Source organism: Pinus tabuliformis, chromosome 1_2, assembly GCF_031772625.1.
Source record: "Pinus tabuliformis cultivar Carrire ecotype Pingquan chromosome 1_2, CPIR1, whole genome shotgun sequence".
Classification (NCBI taxonomy): domain Eukaryota; kingdom Viridiplantae; phylum Streptophyta; class Pinopsida; order Pinales; family Pinaceae; genus Pinus; species Pinus tabuliformis.
In genome coordinates this window covers 481,315,578-481,335,111 of record NC_142298.1, presented here as the reverse complement: position 1 = coordinate 481,335,111, position 19,534 = coordinate 481,315,578, and the positions used below count along the sequence as shown (strand labels likewise).

Here is a 19,534-nt window from a genome sequence, read left to right as displayed (position 1 = left end):
CAAAATGAAACATTTACTCAGGTTCATATGCTAAAATTGAACCTTACATTGTAAATTTTGAATGTTGATAGCTCATTGGATCATCAAATAATATCAAATAGAAAATATTTAACTAATTTACACATGAAACTAACCATCCAAAAAATTTAATACATTTAATAAAAACATATAGGCTTAAATACTAAAAGAAAATACAGGTAGGATCACCAATAATACCAAAAATTTACATGGAAAATGCTTACCAAAAATCTAGGATCACCAAATGGTACCAAAAGTGGATATGGAAAATTCTTACCAAAAAGTTAATATTTAATATTTCATTGACTAAAGAAACTAAACTATGTTTGATTGATGCATATCAATACAATCTCAAATAAATATGGAATAAGCTTAGTGAACAAACAAATTTGATGAGATATCAACTTAAAAACTAAAAGAAATATGAAACAGGCAACTTCCCACATGCACATTAAAACCTAAACTATAAATTGTTTCAAGCAAAACTAAAGCATACGTTAAATTGCGTTTTTTTAGATGGGTTTTCATACGAGTTATACATGGATATAATCGCAACTATGTGCTGGTCAAATATATCCTCATTAACCTAATGTCACTATGAAATGAAACTGAAATTCTTATCACGATAATTTATCATTCCATTCATACATCTAGATTTCAATTTCACAAATCGAAAATAAATGCACCCAATTCATATCAACATATTTATTCCACATGTATTCATAACACAGGTGCAATCCAAAACAGTAAGGATACACTTAAGAAACAAAAGTCTCATAGTTTTAAAGTAAATAAAAATACATGGAATATAATTGATATAGGTTTTGAAAACAACCTAGTTTTACCACCAGTGGGGTGGCTTTGTGGTAATTGTAACAACAAATTTACTCGAACAACCATTGATTTTGATCTATATGAACATAATTAGACAACCTAACACTATAAATTCAGAAATATCAACCTTTCAAAAAATCCTAAATTCAGAAATAACAACCTTTTAAAAAAACCTAAATGTTACTTGATACATAAATTTGTATGAAATTTCCTCAATGTTGGTTATACGGAAAATATTTTGTTCAACAAAATTGTTTTTTTCACCTTCTAGATTTTCCCTTTCCTCATCGCTGCTTTAGCGGTTGCTTTTCAACAACATTGCTAGGCTTTCCATTCGTGTACACACCTTTTGATTCTCAATTTTCATGGACTTTGTTAGTGTTCTTCTTTCCATGCCCACTGTCAATAATTCCATTATTATCCACACTGTCTGATTTTCATTTTTCATGCACATGTTCAAGCAAATGCTGATGTTTTGCCACCAACTGCTAGAACTGCACATCTTTGGAATCAAGATCCTTGTTGATAGATTCTAAAGCACTCTCCAATTCCCTTGTCTTGTTCGAACGCTGGAGAATTTTCTCTAAAGTCATTGTACAATTGTTCAATTCAGTCCTTAAAGAGTTGCTTTCATCATGGAGGCACCTTTTTGCATTGCCAAGGTGTGAAAGCAGTATTGTAAATCATTTAACTGACAATATTTCTCCACTGCCAAGACCCTTGATGATTCAAGATCCTTGTTGAAAAGATCCAAATCTCTTTCCAACCACGACTTAGGTATTATTCCCTAGAGTTATGTCGGAGGGGGGATGGTGATTGATCACCGCACCTCATGTGGAATAACCTACCACTCTAGGTAATGGTAAAGGTTTGGAAATTTACTAATATCTAGAAGTTATGATGTAATTGCAAACCTCAACACCTAAACCTAATGAAACCTTCCACAAGCCCGGATAAGCGGTTTAACCAAGTTTCATACCTAGATGTGGTCCCAATATTATAGGACATCCACTATTAGTCCTAGCTTGATGCACTCACATTCACATATTATCCACAAAACTCATAGCTTATGAACATTAAGCTATTCACAATATTTTATACAAATAAAATTTATGAAAATATCATACTATATTCATGATCCTAATTGAAACCCAATTTGTGATTGAAGGTTTTTTTAAACATATTTAATATTTTTTTATATCTATTAAAATCTTTTTGCAAAAATTCCATACTATATTCATGATCCTAATTGAAACCCAATTTGTGATTGAAGGTTTTTCTAAACATATTTAATATTTTTTTATACCTATTAAGAATTTTTGCAAAAATTCTTTTATAATTTTTAAAATATAGAATATTTTTTTTTTGCTTTTTAATTTGATTTTAATTTTATAATTTTTAAAATATAGAATGGTTTTTTTTTGCTTTTTAATTTGATTTTATATTTTTCCTTATTGCTAATGCTCTTTTTATTTATTATTTTGTAACATTTCCAAATAAACGCTACGAAGTCTATATCCATGCTTTGGAATGTCTTTTAACGGCCAGAAATGAAAGAACTTTCTTTTTAGGAGCACTTTCTATCATTAGAACCCCAACGTATGGAGGGAGGTTATCTGAAAAAAAAAAAATTCAAAGGATGCATATAACTTAGGCTGTGCATTTGCAAGGATATGAAATTATTTGGGAAGAAGCACAATCCATCATCTATTCGCAGATAGCCAGAACTGCATCATCTATCTAAGAGATGGGTTACTTTAACATGATCATAAGACTAGCCTCAGCCTCAAAATTTTAAGAGAAGCAAAGGTTGTAGAACATAACAGAACCACGAATGGGACATTTGATGTTAAAAAATAATAAACAAATCTTCCTGCTAGTTCCATCTAATATAGAATCCATTTTTTCATTGTAAAATTAAAAAACTCTTGCGAGGGGGAACCTCGGCATCTCGTTATTTATCTAGATTACGTTAGAACACTAAATCCTTAGATTTGGGTAAATTTCCACAACAGTGGGAGTTGAAATCCAATTTCAAGGATTTTTCCTACTAAATGCTAAAAGCCGAAAACAAGCTTAAAAAGAAATGGACAAAAACTGAAGAAAATAACATCTGCCACTCGATCTACAATTGCAGGGTACAAGGGAGGAAGAAAGCCAACATATTTACTCATACAATCATGTTCTCATAAAAAAAAATCTACACTCTTTTTGAAATAAATCCACATTAATATTTTTGAAATAAATCTACATTAATAACGTTGCACTTATTGTAATTCAATATAGGAAATCCATATATTGCCACATTTCAGTAGTGTATTAAATCCATAGATTTCTTGTACCAATTCAACATTGTTGTGCGTATTCTAATTTGAATACACTGTATGTCAAATACATGTCCTTTTTTTCAATCCATTCTAATAGAAGAACATCAAATACGTTTTTACTGGAATAATTTCAATCTAATAAAAAATAATTTGTACCCTTCTCTCAAGAAGGTTAATATATGTTCCTAATATTTATAAAATATAATAATCCCATCCATGTAGGATTATCTAATTTTCTCACGGAAACATTTTTTCCTTCATCTTGGACCAAAAGAGTTCATTGAAATTGCGTTTAATGAATTTGGAGCATGGGAAGATGAAGCAATGTTTGAAACTAAATTATGTGTTTTTGATGTGTTAGTATTTGAGTTTGAATGGTTTGATGAAACATTGGTGGTTGATGCAACACTAGTATTAACGTTTGGTTGCAAATTGATGACATCTATAAAGGGCGGTGGATTAGGTTCTAGAAGATTTTGGTCTTTACTAGAGAGGAACATAATAACGTTAGACATTGAAGGGCGTAGTGTTGCAGATGCTTGTGTGCAAAGAAGCGCTACGTGAACAACTTGTAGTACTTCCTCGTGGTACTTTTCTTGGATATTGGGATCAATTATGTTTGAAATAGTGTTTGACAGATGACAATTCCAAACCTGCACCAAACATATATTATAGATTTGAATATTATTACTATTTTATTTTAAGAAGAAATGAATATTATGAATATGATGAGGCCATTACCATTGTTAAGAGAGATGGCATGTCATTTGTGTGCATAGAGGTTTTATTCCTTCTGCCACTAATAATCTCAAGGACTAGCACCCCGAAAGCATAAACATCAACCTTTTCTGTTAAATGGCCATGAACGAGATATTCTGGGGCCATGTAAGCTCTGCAAAAGAAAAAATAAGCATTATACACATTTTCTATGAAGAGTACTTTTTTACAATGATTAAAATTATTCTCACCGGGTTCCAATGATTCCCGTACTAAGATGAGTTTGATCCTCTGAGAAGTATCTAACCAATCCAAAATCTGCAATTTTAGGCTTGAAAAGGTGGTCTAGAAGAATATTGCTGGCTTTTATGTCTCGATGGATGATACGTATATTTGATTCCTGGTGGAGGTATGCTAGCCCATTGGCAGTTCCTAATATAATGTCAAACCTCCTCTTCCAATCTAGTACATTTCCCATGTTTTCATCTGTTGCAAAGTGCAATTTTATCTCAAATAACTTAAATATAACTCCAAAAATTAATAATTCCTAAAATTTGAATATTGACTGGAAGGAAAATAAATTTATAGAGAAGAAATATTACCAAATAGAAAGTGATCAAGGCTTTTGTTGGGAAGGTATTCATAGACCAAGAGTTTTTCTGGGCCATCCACACTACAACCAAGAAGTTTGACGAGGTTTTTATGTTGAACACAACTTATCAAATTCACTTCATTGAAGAACTCACTCACACTATCTTCTCTATTAGCAATTAATCTCTTCACAGCGATATGTCTGCCATCTAGCGTAACTCCCTGCCAACATGTCCAATCTTTTTTGTCAATGATGTTGTAAAGTCATCAATGTATTTAAAAATTCAATGATATAAAATGGATAGGGAAATCACCTTATAGACTGAACCGAATCCTCCTTGACCAATTTTATTTGTGGGGTCAAATTTTTTAGTCGCGGTTTGTAAAGTTTTGAATTTGTAATTTAGTTTTGATTTGGATATTTCCATTGAAAGTTGACTTGATGGTTTGTAACAGCCTGCATAAAAGAGTATAACATGTTAATGATTTTAGAAATATAGTATAACCATGTTATCAATTACTACACAGTTTTATTTTATGAGGTCTATGCATTTTTCTCTATTAGATGTTTGATTTTCTAATAAACATAAAAAAATGCAATGAAAACATTCAGTACTTTATCATGTAATACAAATTGAGTCTTTAACACCCTTATAAATTATGATCATTGGCAATTTTTGATATTAGTAGGATTGTGATATACTTTCATTATCAATGTTAACATTATTTCAATAGTTACAACTTGGTGGATATTGAGTGGTGGATGATTGAAACCCTAGAATTGGTTGTGTTTATTTTCAAAACATAACACATACTCCATCCTTAAAGCATTATTGGAGATGGGAGATGTAACACCTTAGTTTTGATATTTGGATTAGCAATGCATATTTGTGTATACAATAAATGGCCAAGTGCAACAAATCTAATATGTAACTATTATACAATGAAAGTTAATAATAAAAATGCATCACCCATGACAAGCAAGGAAGAACAAAAACATTAGGGACTATGAATCCACAGGAGAGAAAAGAAAGGTAGCTTAAGAGTGCTTAAATGGACCAAAGCCAAATTATTATATTATTTCTAGTCTAAATTCTTTTCTTATGTCATCCTATGTCATACAAACCATATTTGGAATGAGTTGCAAGTGAGTTTTGTGAGGTTCTTATGGGCCATGTGGTGAGTTGTGAGCATGCATACGTATTCAATGAATCGGTTATGCATAAGAATTATCCCTTTATTCTATGGGAAGCCTTGGGGAAAATCCTACATTGCTATGACTATAATAGATTGCTAGTTATTCCTATTATGAGAGTTATGTGAGAAAATCTACCTACGTGGAAGGAAAACTAATGCAAGTGAGAAAAATTAATGATAACAAAGAATCCCTTTAGTTTTAGAAATGAGGTTTTTAGTCCAATCTATGTTGGAGCAGAGAAGAAAGTGGGATAGCCCAAGGGATTGCGTGGCAGATAAGGAGATCCCCTTCTTTGGGTTGTGTAGGATAAAGAGGAAAAATAGCCAGTGAGTTTGGATTGTCTAAGAGTGAACAAAGTGAAAATTCCATGAATTGAGTAGAGTGAGGGGATCAAACTAGACATACGAGAAATTTATCTATGTGGGCTCATAACCCCATCTTAAGGGTTACTTTTTGTAGAGAGATTAAGTGAAACAAAGCCTATGGTTGGGTAGAACGTCCAACATTTATAGTCAATTGGTGTCTTATTTTCATAAATAAAAGTGTCATGGTAAATTAGTTATTATGTTGAATTTAATTTTTGTAATATTATTAATTGAATATTGTGTATAATATAAAGTGGAATGGTGTTTCTTGTATGTATAGATACACATTTATAATCATGCATGAATTAGTTATGTATACATGACTTGCATTCCCTATATTGCATACATAAGTCATTTCATAGGACTCATGGTGTCATAGCTTAAAAGGTAGATAACAAGATTTTTAGATGACTATGAAAATTATAATAGACATTACAAAAATATTTTAATATATATGAGAGGAATTTGATTTATGCCATTGCACCAAAAACAAGAGTGGTTTGGTATGTTACAAAGTGATATTAGAGCCATGGTTACAACATTGAGGATGTTGGTTGAAAATTTTAAGACATTAAGGAGCCTATGCTACAACAAATAATGTAGATCAATCAACTTAATAGCAAGAAGTTAGGGGATCAGGTCATTGGGTAACAAACCTATTAGTTGACCAAAAACCATAATAAGAACCATTTTCTTTATTTAGCTATGAGCTAAGGGTTTATGTGGATTTCCTCCAAGTCTTACCTTCAACGAATTTCACTTGTTGGAATTGTGAGCAAAGAACACTACATTCAAAGGAAAATTATACAAAGTATCTTCTCTCTAGGGTGTTTATGGAAAAGCCCCTAGTATTTAGGGAATTTCTTGTGTGAGGTCTCTTCGTGGAATGCCTTTGGTGGCCTAAGCAGAGTTGTAGTGCAACCTAACACCTTCCAGTGATCATCTCAAGAAGAAAATAATCAAAATAGTAAATCGTTAACTATAGGGACCACTGGGCATAGTTACAGGTCCCTTCCTGATTGGATCATATTTTCTCACACCTCAAGATTGGTGAGTTCCTATAACCACAAAAGGTTGCAGTGTGCCAGTACTCTCCTTCAAGGATTAGTTCCACTTCTGAAAACATAAACCCAAGTTTGAAACAAAGCAAGGAAGTGTAAAATAAAATTACATATAACCATAAAGTTGACACACACAGTTTTTCTAGGGAAAGTAATGAACTATGGTTTTCCATGGTTGGAGGGTTAGCTTCAGTTATACAACTTCTAAACTATGTGAATATATTGTGCATGATATCAATCCAAGTATAATGTATCAACCACACAAACTTTGGTTAGTCATTTGTGACATCCACAAGAGATATGAATACCAAGAACTGTAAACACCTAATTCATCAAATAACTCAATCGAGAAATGATCTGCACTAGAAATGCATCACACAAGATATAATACAAAAGGAAACATGGCTGCATTGGTAGGCACTTCCCAGCCAACACACATTGTATGAAAAAATTTAAATAAAATGCAATAACACATAGTTTCAAATCAAATAAATACAAACAATGGATTCATATCACAGTCTTGGGTTATATCGTGTGCAAAGATGCCCAATGATCTTACTTGATACACTTTACAATTAAAACTATATGATAAGAAGATCATTGACCCCTATTTATAGGGACCAGATTAATTTATATAATTTACAATTTACATTATGATGGCCATAGGGTCCATCACCATATGTATAGGCCAACAATAAATAGGTGATCCAAATGGATCCCCTTTCAATTTTTATAATTAGCACAATTTGTCTTATCTAGATCTGATAACTGTGCACAAATTTGGTGATTATATTGTACATGTTCGTAATTTGGCAAATTCTTTTCCCTCCTAAACCATGTCCAAGGTTGACTATTGAGTTGATACAATTATTCATTCTTCAATAACAATCGGTTTAGTTAAATAGAAGAGAGATCTCCTTAAGGGCATAAGGGAAAGAACCCATTTTTTATTTCCATTTAGAGGTGCACAAATATGCGAGCCAAGGAATTGGGTTACATGAACTTGTATAAGTTACAAGACCTACCTTCATAAACCATCATCAATGGAAATATTATAGATTAAGCTTCCTCTAATGCATTAACACATTGAAATTTTTATAAACAACACTATTTATCTCATGGTCCATGTTTGCATCATTTCACTTTTAATAATGCAAAATAAAGGAAGGATGTACTAGGAAAAAATACAATTTATAGGGATGAAAAAGGGTTTGTTTGATAACAAGAAGAGTGTTGGCTCAAATCGAAACATCTCCCCCAACCTTGAATCTTTGTGTGTCCTCACACAATCAAAACATAAATCACACAAGCATAATTACTATTGGACATCTCCTGAGCAAAAATTGATGAAAATGGGAGGGTTCTGGAGCTTTATTGATTGACAATGTTAACGTTTACATTGGCTCCACTATTCTTTCTTATTGTCTATAGCTTCTTTTGCAGGACCCTGTTACATATTTCCATATAATAATTTTACATATACCATTTCCCAACCATCTTGAGGAATTTAATGTTTTCTTTTGACAATTTGGAATTTTCTTCTCTCAGCTACTCATTTTTATTTTTCAAGATGTCTTTGTCGTTTTTAACATATTGATCCAAAACTTTAAACTCCTCAATTTTAGTCTTCAATCTTTCAATTTTTCTATATTTCTTCTTCAAATTCGAGGTTGAGTGTTTAGTCTAAACAACAAAGGGTGCAATAGGGTTTTCATGCTCATAAAAGTAATTAAAGTGGTTGAAATCATTTGGAGCTAATGGGCCAACGAAATACTAACATTCAGGGATTTTTTCCTGGAATGCTGAAAATTTTGTTCTTGGTTTTTTAAATGAAGAGGTTACAAACTCTCTCCCTTTTTCATGGTTATAGAAAATGACAATTTGGCTAGGAGTAGCTTCCTCAAATAAATTATAAAACATGGGAGTAGATTTGTTAGGAGAGTGAGGGGATAGGGATGCAACCTTCCCAAGAGATTCTTGAGGAGGTAGGGGGATAGTCTCAACTACTTCTAGTAACTTTTTTTTCACCATACATATTGTTAACCTTCTTGGTGTAATAAGAGGTTATCCTTATGATTTCTTAGCTTTCTTAGAGACTTTATTATGAGGAGTGAGGTCCTCAACGTCTTCAAAACTGACATCCCCAATGTTACTTGCATTTTTATGCCCAATTGCTTTATCATTTCATTGCGAACTCCCTCAGGTGTCGTTTTAGTAGGTTCTTATGGTGCTAATTTCAATAACCCCCAAAGAAGATTACCAAACCTGTTCCAAACCAAGAAAGAATCCAAATTATGTCCCCTTTTCTGAAGTTCTTCCCTAATTATCATTTTAATAAGGCAATGGTGTAGATACTATGCTTGACATTTTTAGGATTATTCTGCACTCATTTTTCATGTGACCCAAGAGTTTCTAGAGAAAGTAAGGTAAATTGATATGAATATTTACTTCAAAGTGGAGGAGAAATCAATATGGTAAAGAAATTTGATAGCATACGTACCATTACATGTTATGAATTTTTGTAGAATGAAGAGCAGGTTTCTCCATATATCTATGATCCAAGACTAAGGTACACCTCACCCCTAGTCTAGCTTCAGCTTTTTGGAGTTGAGAAATCTCATCTATACCCCTTTTTCTACATGCTTATTTTTAAATTAGTGGTCCCCTATTCATGGGAGTCCCATGGCCTGAGCGAAAGACTCGTTTATCAATGCCATGACCAATCTGCACACATGGGTTACTTCACCATTAAATCCCTACACAAGTGACATTGTTGCAGTATTATCACATCCCTAAACTTTTTCAAGAAAGGGAGCCATCCTATGACCTTAAAAATGTGATTAAATGCATTGTATTCCAGGGAACCATCCAAGAATGTCAAAGATACAGGTTCTTGTCTAACTGCTCCCGGTTTCCCCATACTCTTCAATGGTTTGACACTAAAGGTTTTTTCTCCTAACTTCTGATACTAGCTGAACTTTGCTGGAATAGGGAGATAGTTCAAAGTGGGAGTGATGGTTAGAGTTAATACGAATTACTTGAAATGATTGTATGGTATTTGAATTATGTTACATAGTATTTAGGATAATTCTGGGTTAAACCCTTAACAAGTAATGATGGTGCTTGACAGGGTACTAAGGAGGTCATCATTAGATTTAAGTGTTGGAATTGCTACTCTTGTAAATCAACCATGACAATCAATGATTATATAAGGTGGTAGAGAAAATAAAATAAAATTATAATATTTGAAAAGGATAATATATGCTTTGTCATTTCATTGGACCGAGTCTATCTTGTTATTGGTTCCCATTTTAAATACATTAGAGATACTTAAAATAATTTTCTTACCTCATGTTTACCTTGCACCGAAACATCTTTATGATAGTGAATTCTAGAAAAACTTGGGGATCATTAACTAATGAAATGACGAGCTCGAACTATCATTAATATTTGAATAGTCAAAAATATCCTCTTCTAACATTTTTGATGAGCCCTGGTATTGCAACAAGGATGTTTCAACTCCTAATGCTACCAACTTAAATTATCAACCTGGGGTTCATACAAACTTAAGAGGTGTTGCCAATATATGTGCAACATACAATGTGTACTTATTTCGTTGATCCAATTTAATGGAGTGAATGTAATGAAATCAAAGCCTAAACTAATTGAAGAAATGGAAATGTTACTTTGAAAAGAAATTAATCCTAGGCAAGAACAATAATTTGTAATTGAAATCCTAAGAGCATGAATTCAAATAAATAGGCCTAATCTACTTTGTAAAAATGCATGTCCTAATTGGTGTTTATTCTTCCTCAATCATGGATTTAGAGCCTAGGGGTTATGATTCAAGCCTAAGAGACAAAAACCAAGCTTTTGGAGCAAATCTGGTCAAGTTTACATGTGCTACAGGAGGTTGCTACAAGCAAAACATAATTGCTACAAACAAAACAAAATTGCTACAAGAGGAGATAATTCACTAAATGTCCAAGTAAACCAAATGAAAATGGGATGGGAAAAATATTGTTATTAAGTAGGATGTCTTAGTACTCCATTCCAAATGGAATCACTACAAAATATCCCTGTTAACACGTGCAAACAAAATAGCAAAAAATTACTACTCTAAAAACTAGAAATTCAAGAGCTAGTGAACTAGTTAATCTATCAAATGCCTAACTTAATCAAGTGAAAATGCATTGGGGTAATTTTTTTTATTAACTTGAATGTTTTTATGACCTAATCGAGGTGGAATAAACTCAATTGAATCTCTTTAAAATGTTCTAAAAAATAACTGAAAATTAGTACTTTTTGCTACAAGGGACTTCCATAAATTCTAAGTTTGTGAACTAGTAAACCAATGAAGATGAATTTTAACAGTTATTTTAAGGATGCATCATGCTTGTGACTCTATAAATAAGCTATAAAATAACTTAATTTAATCATTTAACCCAATCCTACAACTAAAGAAGCATCAATACTAAATGCAGAAATATGAAAAACAATAATAGGAGATGCATGTGATTAAGAAGTGAAAAGAAGAGAGAATCGTAAAAAGTGTGTGTGGTGCATCTGAAAGATCCCCACGCCTCTGAGAGATCCCTGTGAGCTATTCCATCGTGCCATGGCCCCAGGAAGGGGCCCTAAGGCCTCCCCTCCTCTTCCTCCCGAACTATCAATGTTTAAGAAGCTGGCCGCAACTTGCAATAAACACCCAACAAGCATGCAACAACAAAAGTTCATAAAATGGTTGAATTCCATACCCACTATCGCCCTGCCATCTAAAGAACCTTGCAGATCAACCCTAAATCTAGCTGGACAAGGACTCATTGGGAAGTTCACCGGGCTCTAGCCCTCACCCAAAGCCATCGACGCCTGGGTGAAAAGGAACTGGAGATCTCTAACTAAAGAAGGAATAAGAAGTTATTTAGTCGGTGAGGGATTTTTCGTTTTCATCTTTGATTTGGTAGAGGATAGGAATCTCATCTTCAGAAATGGTCCATATTTCATGGCCCCCCACATCCTTTATTTGAATCAATGGAACCCAGATTTCGATACTTCTCAGGATGTGCCTTCGGCTGTTCCCGTTTGGGTACGCCTGCCTCATCTACCTTTGCACTACTGGAACCCAAAATCACTAGAAACCATAGGCAATAAGCTAGGAAAATACATAGATCGAGCTGAAAGAAAGGATCAATACTCCTGCGTGAGAATCTACGTAGAGGTGGACCTGGAGGAAGGCCTCCCTGAAGCTATAAAGCTCACGGTGGCAGACTGGTCATACATTCAAGAGCTAGACTACGAGTAGCTCCCGTTTAAATGGTGACATTGCCATGGCTACAAGCACTTCGCTAAGCACTGCAAAAAGAAAGTAGAGGAGGAGGTAAAGACTACAAAGTGAGATCAATAGACTCATTTTCAGAAACCAGCTTAAGCAAAACATAATAATTGAACCAAAGGGAAAGACACACCTTCGAGAACTGAAGCCCCACCCTTAGTACAGTTACAAGGGGAAGGGAGCTCTGTCCTACCAAGAGTAGAGTCACCCAATAACCCTTTTGAAATAATTAGTACCCATGAAGAACCCCCAACAATAGCAATTGAAGAACCCTCAACAACAACAGTGGAAGAGGTAGAACAACAACCTATTACCACTATAGAAGATCAATCTCCAGAAGAGGCAGCCCCTCTTCAAGCCATATATCCAAGAGGATCTTCTAGCCCTCTCTCCTATGTAGAAATGACAAGGAAATAGTCCCTAGAGATATCGGGCTCCTCGGAAGATGAGACATTCGAGAGGCCATCGAAAAGAGTTGGCAGAAAATCTCACAGGGAGGCAAGGGAAGAAGAAGCAGAGAGACAAAAAATGCAAGGCAGCCAGCCCACGATCGAGATGTCCATCAACAGGAATACTAGAACCAGGCCTCCTAAGGGAGGGTCTGCCCACCCCCTTGCTAGTAAATAATGCGATTAGTCTCTTGGAATTGCAGAGGCTTGGGGAACCCGCTAAAAGTCAAAGCTGTAAAGAACCTACTGAAATCTGAATCCCCTGAGATCCTCATGCTCCAAGAGACAAAAATAGAAGGGGACACCCTTCTCGACCTCAGCAAAGCGAAATGGAAAAAAATGTCGGGAAAGTAGTAAGTGCGAGGGGCACATCTGGAGGGCTTGCCACACTCTGGGAGGAAGACAAATTCCACCTCGAAAGCTCCTTCGATACGCAGCACTGGATTTACACCGAACTCCGACACAATGCAAGTAAGATCACCTTCACTCTCTTCAATCTCTATGTCCCAGTCCTCTTTGCGGAAAAGAAAGACTGTTGGCAAACTCTGTCTGATTTTCTAGATGCATACTCCCCCAAGAACATAATTCTAGTAGGTGACCTAAATTTTGTCTTTGAACCAAAGGAAAAAATAGGAGGCATCATCAGTAGAGACCCTTTTCTTCCCTTCGTTGAAGATTTAATTCAACAGTGGGATTTATTGGATTTTAAGCCAAAAAAAGGGCTCTACACTTGGACAAACAACAAAGCCAGGGAGGATCATATTTCGGCCTGCCTGGACAGATTTCTTCTACAAAGTACCTTCCTATTAGAAAAGAAGATTATCACCACTAGAATTCTGCCAAATATGACTTTAGACCACAAGCCCATTTTGCTGCAGTTTGAAGAAGAGGAAAGACTGGGGCCCATCCCCTTTCAGTTCAGCCCCCTCTGGACAGAAAGGGAAGGCTTTATGGAAACAATCTCGAATGCCTGGTCCACCCCGGTCAATGGTTCACCCATATTTTTGTGGGAACATAAATTAAAGGCCACCAAAACAACCCTGAAAGAGTGGATAAAAAATCCTTCACACTCCCCCTCTTGCTATAGAAAGCAGACCACCGAGCAGCTCCTAGATCTGCAATTGGACTTGGAACAACAAAACATTACCTATACAAAAATTCAGAAGGAGCAAGAAGCCCAACTCATCACCTTTCTCTCTTTCAGAATAGAGGAAGAACATTTGAGGCTCAAATCCCATAACCTTTGGCTGGAATCCGGAGACAAAAACACCTCCTTCTTCCACAAGCAATTTAGAGCTCGTCTCTCTCGAAACTATATTGCTGAAATTACCTCCCCCGATGGGACTGTCCACAAAGGAATGGCTCAATTAAAAGAGGTTGCAACCTCTCACTTTCAACAGCTCTACAAAGAAGATGGACTGGACTCTGAGGAGGAATCTACAAAACTCCTCACTCACATCCCAAGCATGGTAAACAAGGAGGATAACTCAAGTCTCCTAAAACCTTTCGCTGAAGAAGAAATCAAAAATGTCATCTGGGGGATGGAGCCAGAAAAAGCTCCAGGGCTCAATGGTTTCTCCATCCACTTCTACAGAATTTGTTGGGATATCATCAAGGCTGATCTGTTTCGAATGATCAAAGGTTTCCTCCAAAAATCCAAAGTGGGAGGGAGCACAAACTCCACTTTCCTAGCACTAATTCCAAAAGAGGCGAACCCAAGGTCTTTTGATCGCATCAGGCCTATTTCGCTCTGCAATTCCTCTTATAAAATACTCACCAAACTCCTTGCCTTTGGTGGAAAATATCATCTCTCCCAGTCAAGGAGGGTTTGTTAAAGGCAAGCACATCTTGGATAACATGATTCTAGTGCAAGAAACCATTCACTATAGCCACCAATGCCAAGAGCAAGGGATGCTTATAAAGCTAGATATGGCTAATGCCTTTGATCAGGTAAGGCACTCCTTTCTTTTCCAAGTTCTTTCTTATTTTAGTTTCAGCTCTGATTTTGTAAGGTTGATTAAAGCTTGCATAGGAAATTTGTGGATCACCCCTCTAGTAAATGGCAAGCTGGCCATCTATTTCCAAGCTTCGAGGGGCATAAGGCAAGGTTGCCCTCTGCCCCCCTTCCTATACATTCTGATGGAAGACTCTCTTAGCCGGGACACTTCCAGGCATTAGGGTGATGAGAGGAATAGATCCAATCAACCATGCTCTATTCATAGATGACTCTCTTCTTCTGGGAGGCACTTCCCTTAAAATTGCAAGGGCCATCAACGAAGTCATGCAAAGCTTTTGTAGAGTCTCTGGAGCTCTTGTTAATAAAAAGAAAAGTGTGGTGTACAGTTGGAAGGTAGACCAACAAACCATCCACTAGATGTCCCATTTCTTAGGGTTCACAGGCTTTGCCACCTAGGAAAAAATCAAGTACTTAGGGCTGCCATTAATGCTGGGAACTAGCAAGGCCTCTCACTAGTTGGAAATCATCAGTAAAATTAAGGCAAAAGTAACATGGTGGGGTGGCTAGTGGCTCACCATAGTCGGGAAGCTTACTCTAATTAAATCTGTAATCTCTTCCCTGCTTATATATCAAGCCTCGTTCCTTTTGGCCCCAAAGATGATCACTAAGAAACTCTCTAAATTGATTCGAAATTTCTTGTTGCAAGGAGGAAATGGGAACCAAAAAAAAGTTCACTTGGTAATCTAGGATATTTTGAAAAGGCCTTTATCAGAAGGGAGTCTTTAGGTAAGAGACCCTGGGTTGGCCAATCTGGCCTTGGGAGGAAAGATCTTATGAAATATTTTCTCAAATCACTGACATCCAGTAAGCCAAATGCTCATGAGAAAATATCTACACGGGCTTTCAATAAACAATATGGAGGAAGGTACTTCCATAAAAGGAACCACTCTATGGAAGCTTTGTAGTCGAGCATGGGAGTCCTTCAAAGAGAAACTGTACGGAATTCTTGGAAATGGGAAAAGAATCATGCTATGGGAGGATAAAATCATGGGCCTTCAACCCCTCAAAAACTCTTCTGATTTCGCTGATCTTCGCACATGTCTTATTCAACGTGGCATCCACAAGCTGGAAAATATCTTTTCTTAGGGTCCTGGTGGAAACTGGCTTGCTTGGGCACTCCCACACCCTCCAGATAGATTTCAAGCACAACAAAATTCTCTTTTGGCTGCGCTCTCAGGCTTGGCGCCGGTGCATCTGTGTACAAGGGATAAGTCGGGTTGGGGGAAATCTAGTGTTTACACAACAATGATGGGATTCATATCTCTTCAAGCCCAACCCCTCCAGATTCACACCCTCACATTGTGGAAGCAAATTTGGGATCCGTTTGGTCTCCCAAAGATCAACTTTTTTAGCTGGACCCTCATGCATAGAAGAGTCGTGACTGGGGATAACTTAGAAAAATGAGGAATCACCAGGTCACATAGACGCCCTCTCAGCTACGTGGCTCAGGAAACAATGGATCATCTGTTTATTGGCTGCCACTTCACTCAATAAGTCTGGATGCAGGCACTCTAGGGGCTCAATTCCCAAACTCCTTTGAAAATCACAATAGTCAATTTGTTCGTCACATGGAAAGACTGATACACCTATATGATGAAGAGAAAATATTCTTGGTCCAAAATCTGGTATGCAATACCAAAATACATTTGTTGGGAAGTCTGGTTACCCAGAAATCATTTCATATTTCAAAACAACTTGCCCTCATCCACAGTTGTTGCTGCCAAATCCAAAGCCTTGTTGTTGGAGACAATGGAGAATCATCCCTTCAATCCAGACATATCGCTTCTCCCTGAAGAGATCATTTGGCTCGGATCGCCTCTGAAACAAGCCAAAAACAAAAAGAACCCCCCTCGACCTAGCCCTGATCTAGAGTGGTGACTTCGGAGCACTGAAGCAGAATTCCAAAAGTGGTGGAAGAACCAGGGTAAATCCATGATTTTCTTTGATGGTGCGTCCAAAGGAAACCTGGGGATCTCAGAAGCAGGGGGAGAAATCTATGCCCGGGACAATCACAGTAAACTCAACTTTAGTTGGGGCCTAGGGCAGAACACCGAAAACCAAACAGAAATCTTAACACTACTCAAAGCTTGCCAGTTTTCTTAGGAGAACGACGACGAAGACATTCAAGTCTCCAGAGACTCAGAGATTTTGATAAAAACCTTACACAAGGAAGACTACTTCAACAACTCGGCACTAAACAAGACCTTGTAGAGACTTCGCAAAGTGATGCAGAACTTCACCTCCATCTCCTTCTACCATATCCTTAGAAGTCTAAACAAGGAAGCGGACGAAAGGGAATCACTTAGCCCAAGGAGAATTTACAAGGAATGACGAAGCACCCGTATGACTCCCTATCCCTTATACTGGTAGCTACTATCCCAACCATTCAAGAATAGATTCTTGGCCTTCCGGGACTTGGAAAAGTTTTATGTAATAGGGGCTGATTAGGCACCGACCCAACCTTTTTACCTTCAATAAAAATAATTGTTTATGTTAAAAAAAAGAAGTGAAAAGAAGAAAAAACAATTATAAAAAAGGGTTTTGAGGCTCTTGGGATGGCCAAGCCCAAGGACAATTAGATTCCTATGAAGGATACAAAGATTTAGAAGCTAAAAATGGTACCAAACTTCATTATTTGAATCAATCCAGGTACATCCTTGCTAGAAATGAAAGTGGAACTGCAAAAATACAAGTTTTCTCGACAAGAAGACTAAGAAAAACATGCCTCTAGAGGAAAATTCGAATTGGTACTTATAAAAAATTATGAGGGAATCATTCTCATTTAAAGGAGGAAGATTTCCCCTCCAATATCCCTCAAATAGTGGATCCGGTTCCCAACACTAGAAATTTGCATTAAATGACAGGGAACACAATTCTAGATTTTCTCAATCACTGGAGCTCCAACATTTATGCAATAATTTCATAATATCCTGTTGATTTATTATCCAATATTGATCCTCCTGTAGTAAGGAGAAAGTCCCTAGATTATATCCTCCTCCAAATATTCATAATCTGCCAAATATTCTCACAATATTCTTCAAAAATAAATAATATTAGGCACATAATATGCAATCATCACTAAACCTTCCTAAGAACATATTAAAAGAAAAACATTATTAAGTGTAGAAGGAGAGGTTTAATATAGCCTTCAGGTGTCTAAGAAAGGTTATTTGGGCCTTACTTTGTGTCTAATTTAGAGGCCCATCATACCCCCCCACTGAAACTATTTCTCAACCTCTGAGCAACCTATCCATCTTCTTGCCCTGTTGATCTTCATGTATGCTGACCTATTTCATTCTGTGTTTGTTAGTCCATGTGTTGCTCCTCCCACTTCTCTTCTTGCTACTCTTCTATTTGCATTTCTTACCCTATATTAGTTTTCCATGGAACTTCTAATGCAGGTTTAGTCCAAAAAGGTTCAACACCTACATTTAGGCTCATCTAGGTGAGTTATTTCATTCCTTCTTTTCTTTCAACTTCATTAATTAAGCTGATTAACTCATTAAACGAATTGCAATGAATTAACCATATTTTTTTACTTTCATTTCTAATCTATTGTTTTTACTTGATTATTGTTAATACCTAAACAAATGAACCTAATTAAACTACTTTTATAGATTAAAACAATGTAATTAATATAGTGGAATTCATCTATTCTTTCATTTATCTCTCTTCTTAGTTTCTCAAATTTCCCCTAAAATAGAGTGAATGAATTAATCCAAAATGGATATTAATTGATTAATTGGTGTAAGATTCAATAAAAAATTAATTCAACCAGTAACAAAGGTTTGAAAAGATTGTAAACCAATGCTGATGCAAATTTGAGTAAGAAAAATGTGAGAATGTGAGAGGAAATATGTACTAAGAAAAAAAATAGGAGAGAAGTATGAGGAAGAGGAAACACATGATCATGGCTATTGGGCCTCCCCATTGGCCCAAATATCCATATTTCCTCTTTCAATCTCATTTTTAGTGGAGAAGAAGAACATACATAGAGAACATTAGTTGCATTGTAACCAAATATTTCCAAAAATGAAATATCGAGCCTACATTCAAATTTAGTTTTCCCATTTTGGATTTTAAGGTAAATCATGTCTCCAGGTGTATTATTTTCTTCTATATATGGAGTAATGTGTAGTATTGACCCTGCATTGCGGTTCATTAAAATTATTGATCCGAATGGAAAATGGCATCAACCCATGGTACTCATCCACCCATATTATTCATCGACCCATGGAATTTACCCATGGTATTGTAAATGGCATCCGCCCATGGTATTGTAAAATCCACCCATGGTGTTCATTCACCCATGGAATTTACCCATGGTATTGTAAATGGCATCCGCCCGTGGTATTGTAAAATCTATCCATGGTATTCATTCACCCAAAATACTATAAGTAACAAGTCACATTTTGTAAAAGGACAGATTGTCCGCCATAATGTAGCCTTTACAGTTCAGAGGCATGTAGCGACCACATCTCTTCTCAGAGATAAGCTACCATCACCCTAGCTGGTTTATTTCCATTACTATTTTAAATAAAAAGTTTCTTTGTGGTTTTGTTTATTGGGAATTCTCCTTATTTTTCTTCTAGCAATGCATGTTTTCAGATCTTGGGGGTCTCTCC

The 19,534-nt window shown here is 35.9% G+C and overlaps 1 protein-coding gene across 2 annotated transcripts in view; it reads right to left on the bottom strand.

Annotated features, from left to right (window-relative positions):
• Positions 1-3,054: 3,054 nt before the first annotated feature.
• Positions 3,055-19,534, bottom strand: part of LOC149206427 (cysteine-rich receptor-like protein kinase 1) — an 86,108-nt gene continuing 69,628 nt past the window's right edge. Inside the window, exons 3-7 of one of the 2 annotated variants that reach the window (XM_089393724.1) lie at positions 4,802-4,944; positions 4,499-4,709; positions 4,148-4,382; positions 3,921-4,071; positions 3,055-3,832 (exon numbers count right to left, since the gene is read on the bottom strand). In XM_089393724.1, coding sequence (XP_089249850.1) covers positions 3,437-3,832; positions 3,921-4,071; positions 4,148-4,382; positions 4,499-4,709; positions 4,802-4,944 — 1,136 coding nt within the window. In that variant the 3' untranslated portion in view covers positions 3,055-3,436. The remainder of the gene's footprint in view (positions 3,833-3,920; positions 4,072-4,147; positions 4,383-4,498; positions 4,710-4,801; positions 4,945-19,534) is intronic. The other variant, XM_089393725.1, reaches the window with a different exon arrangement.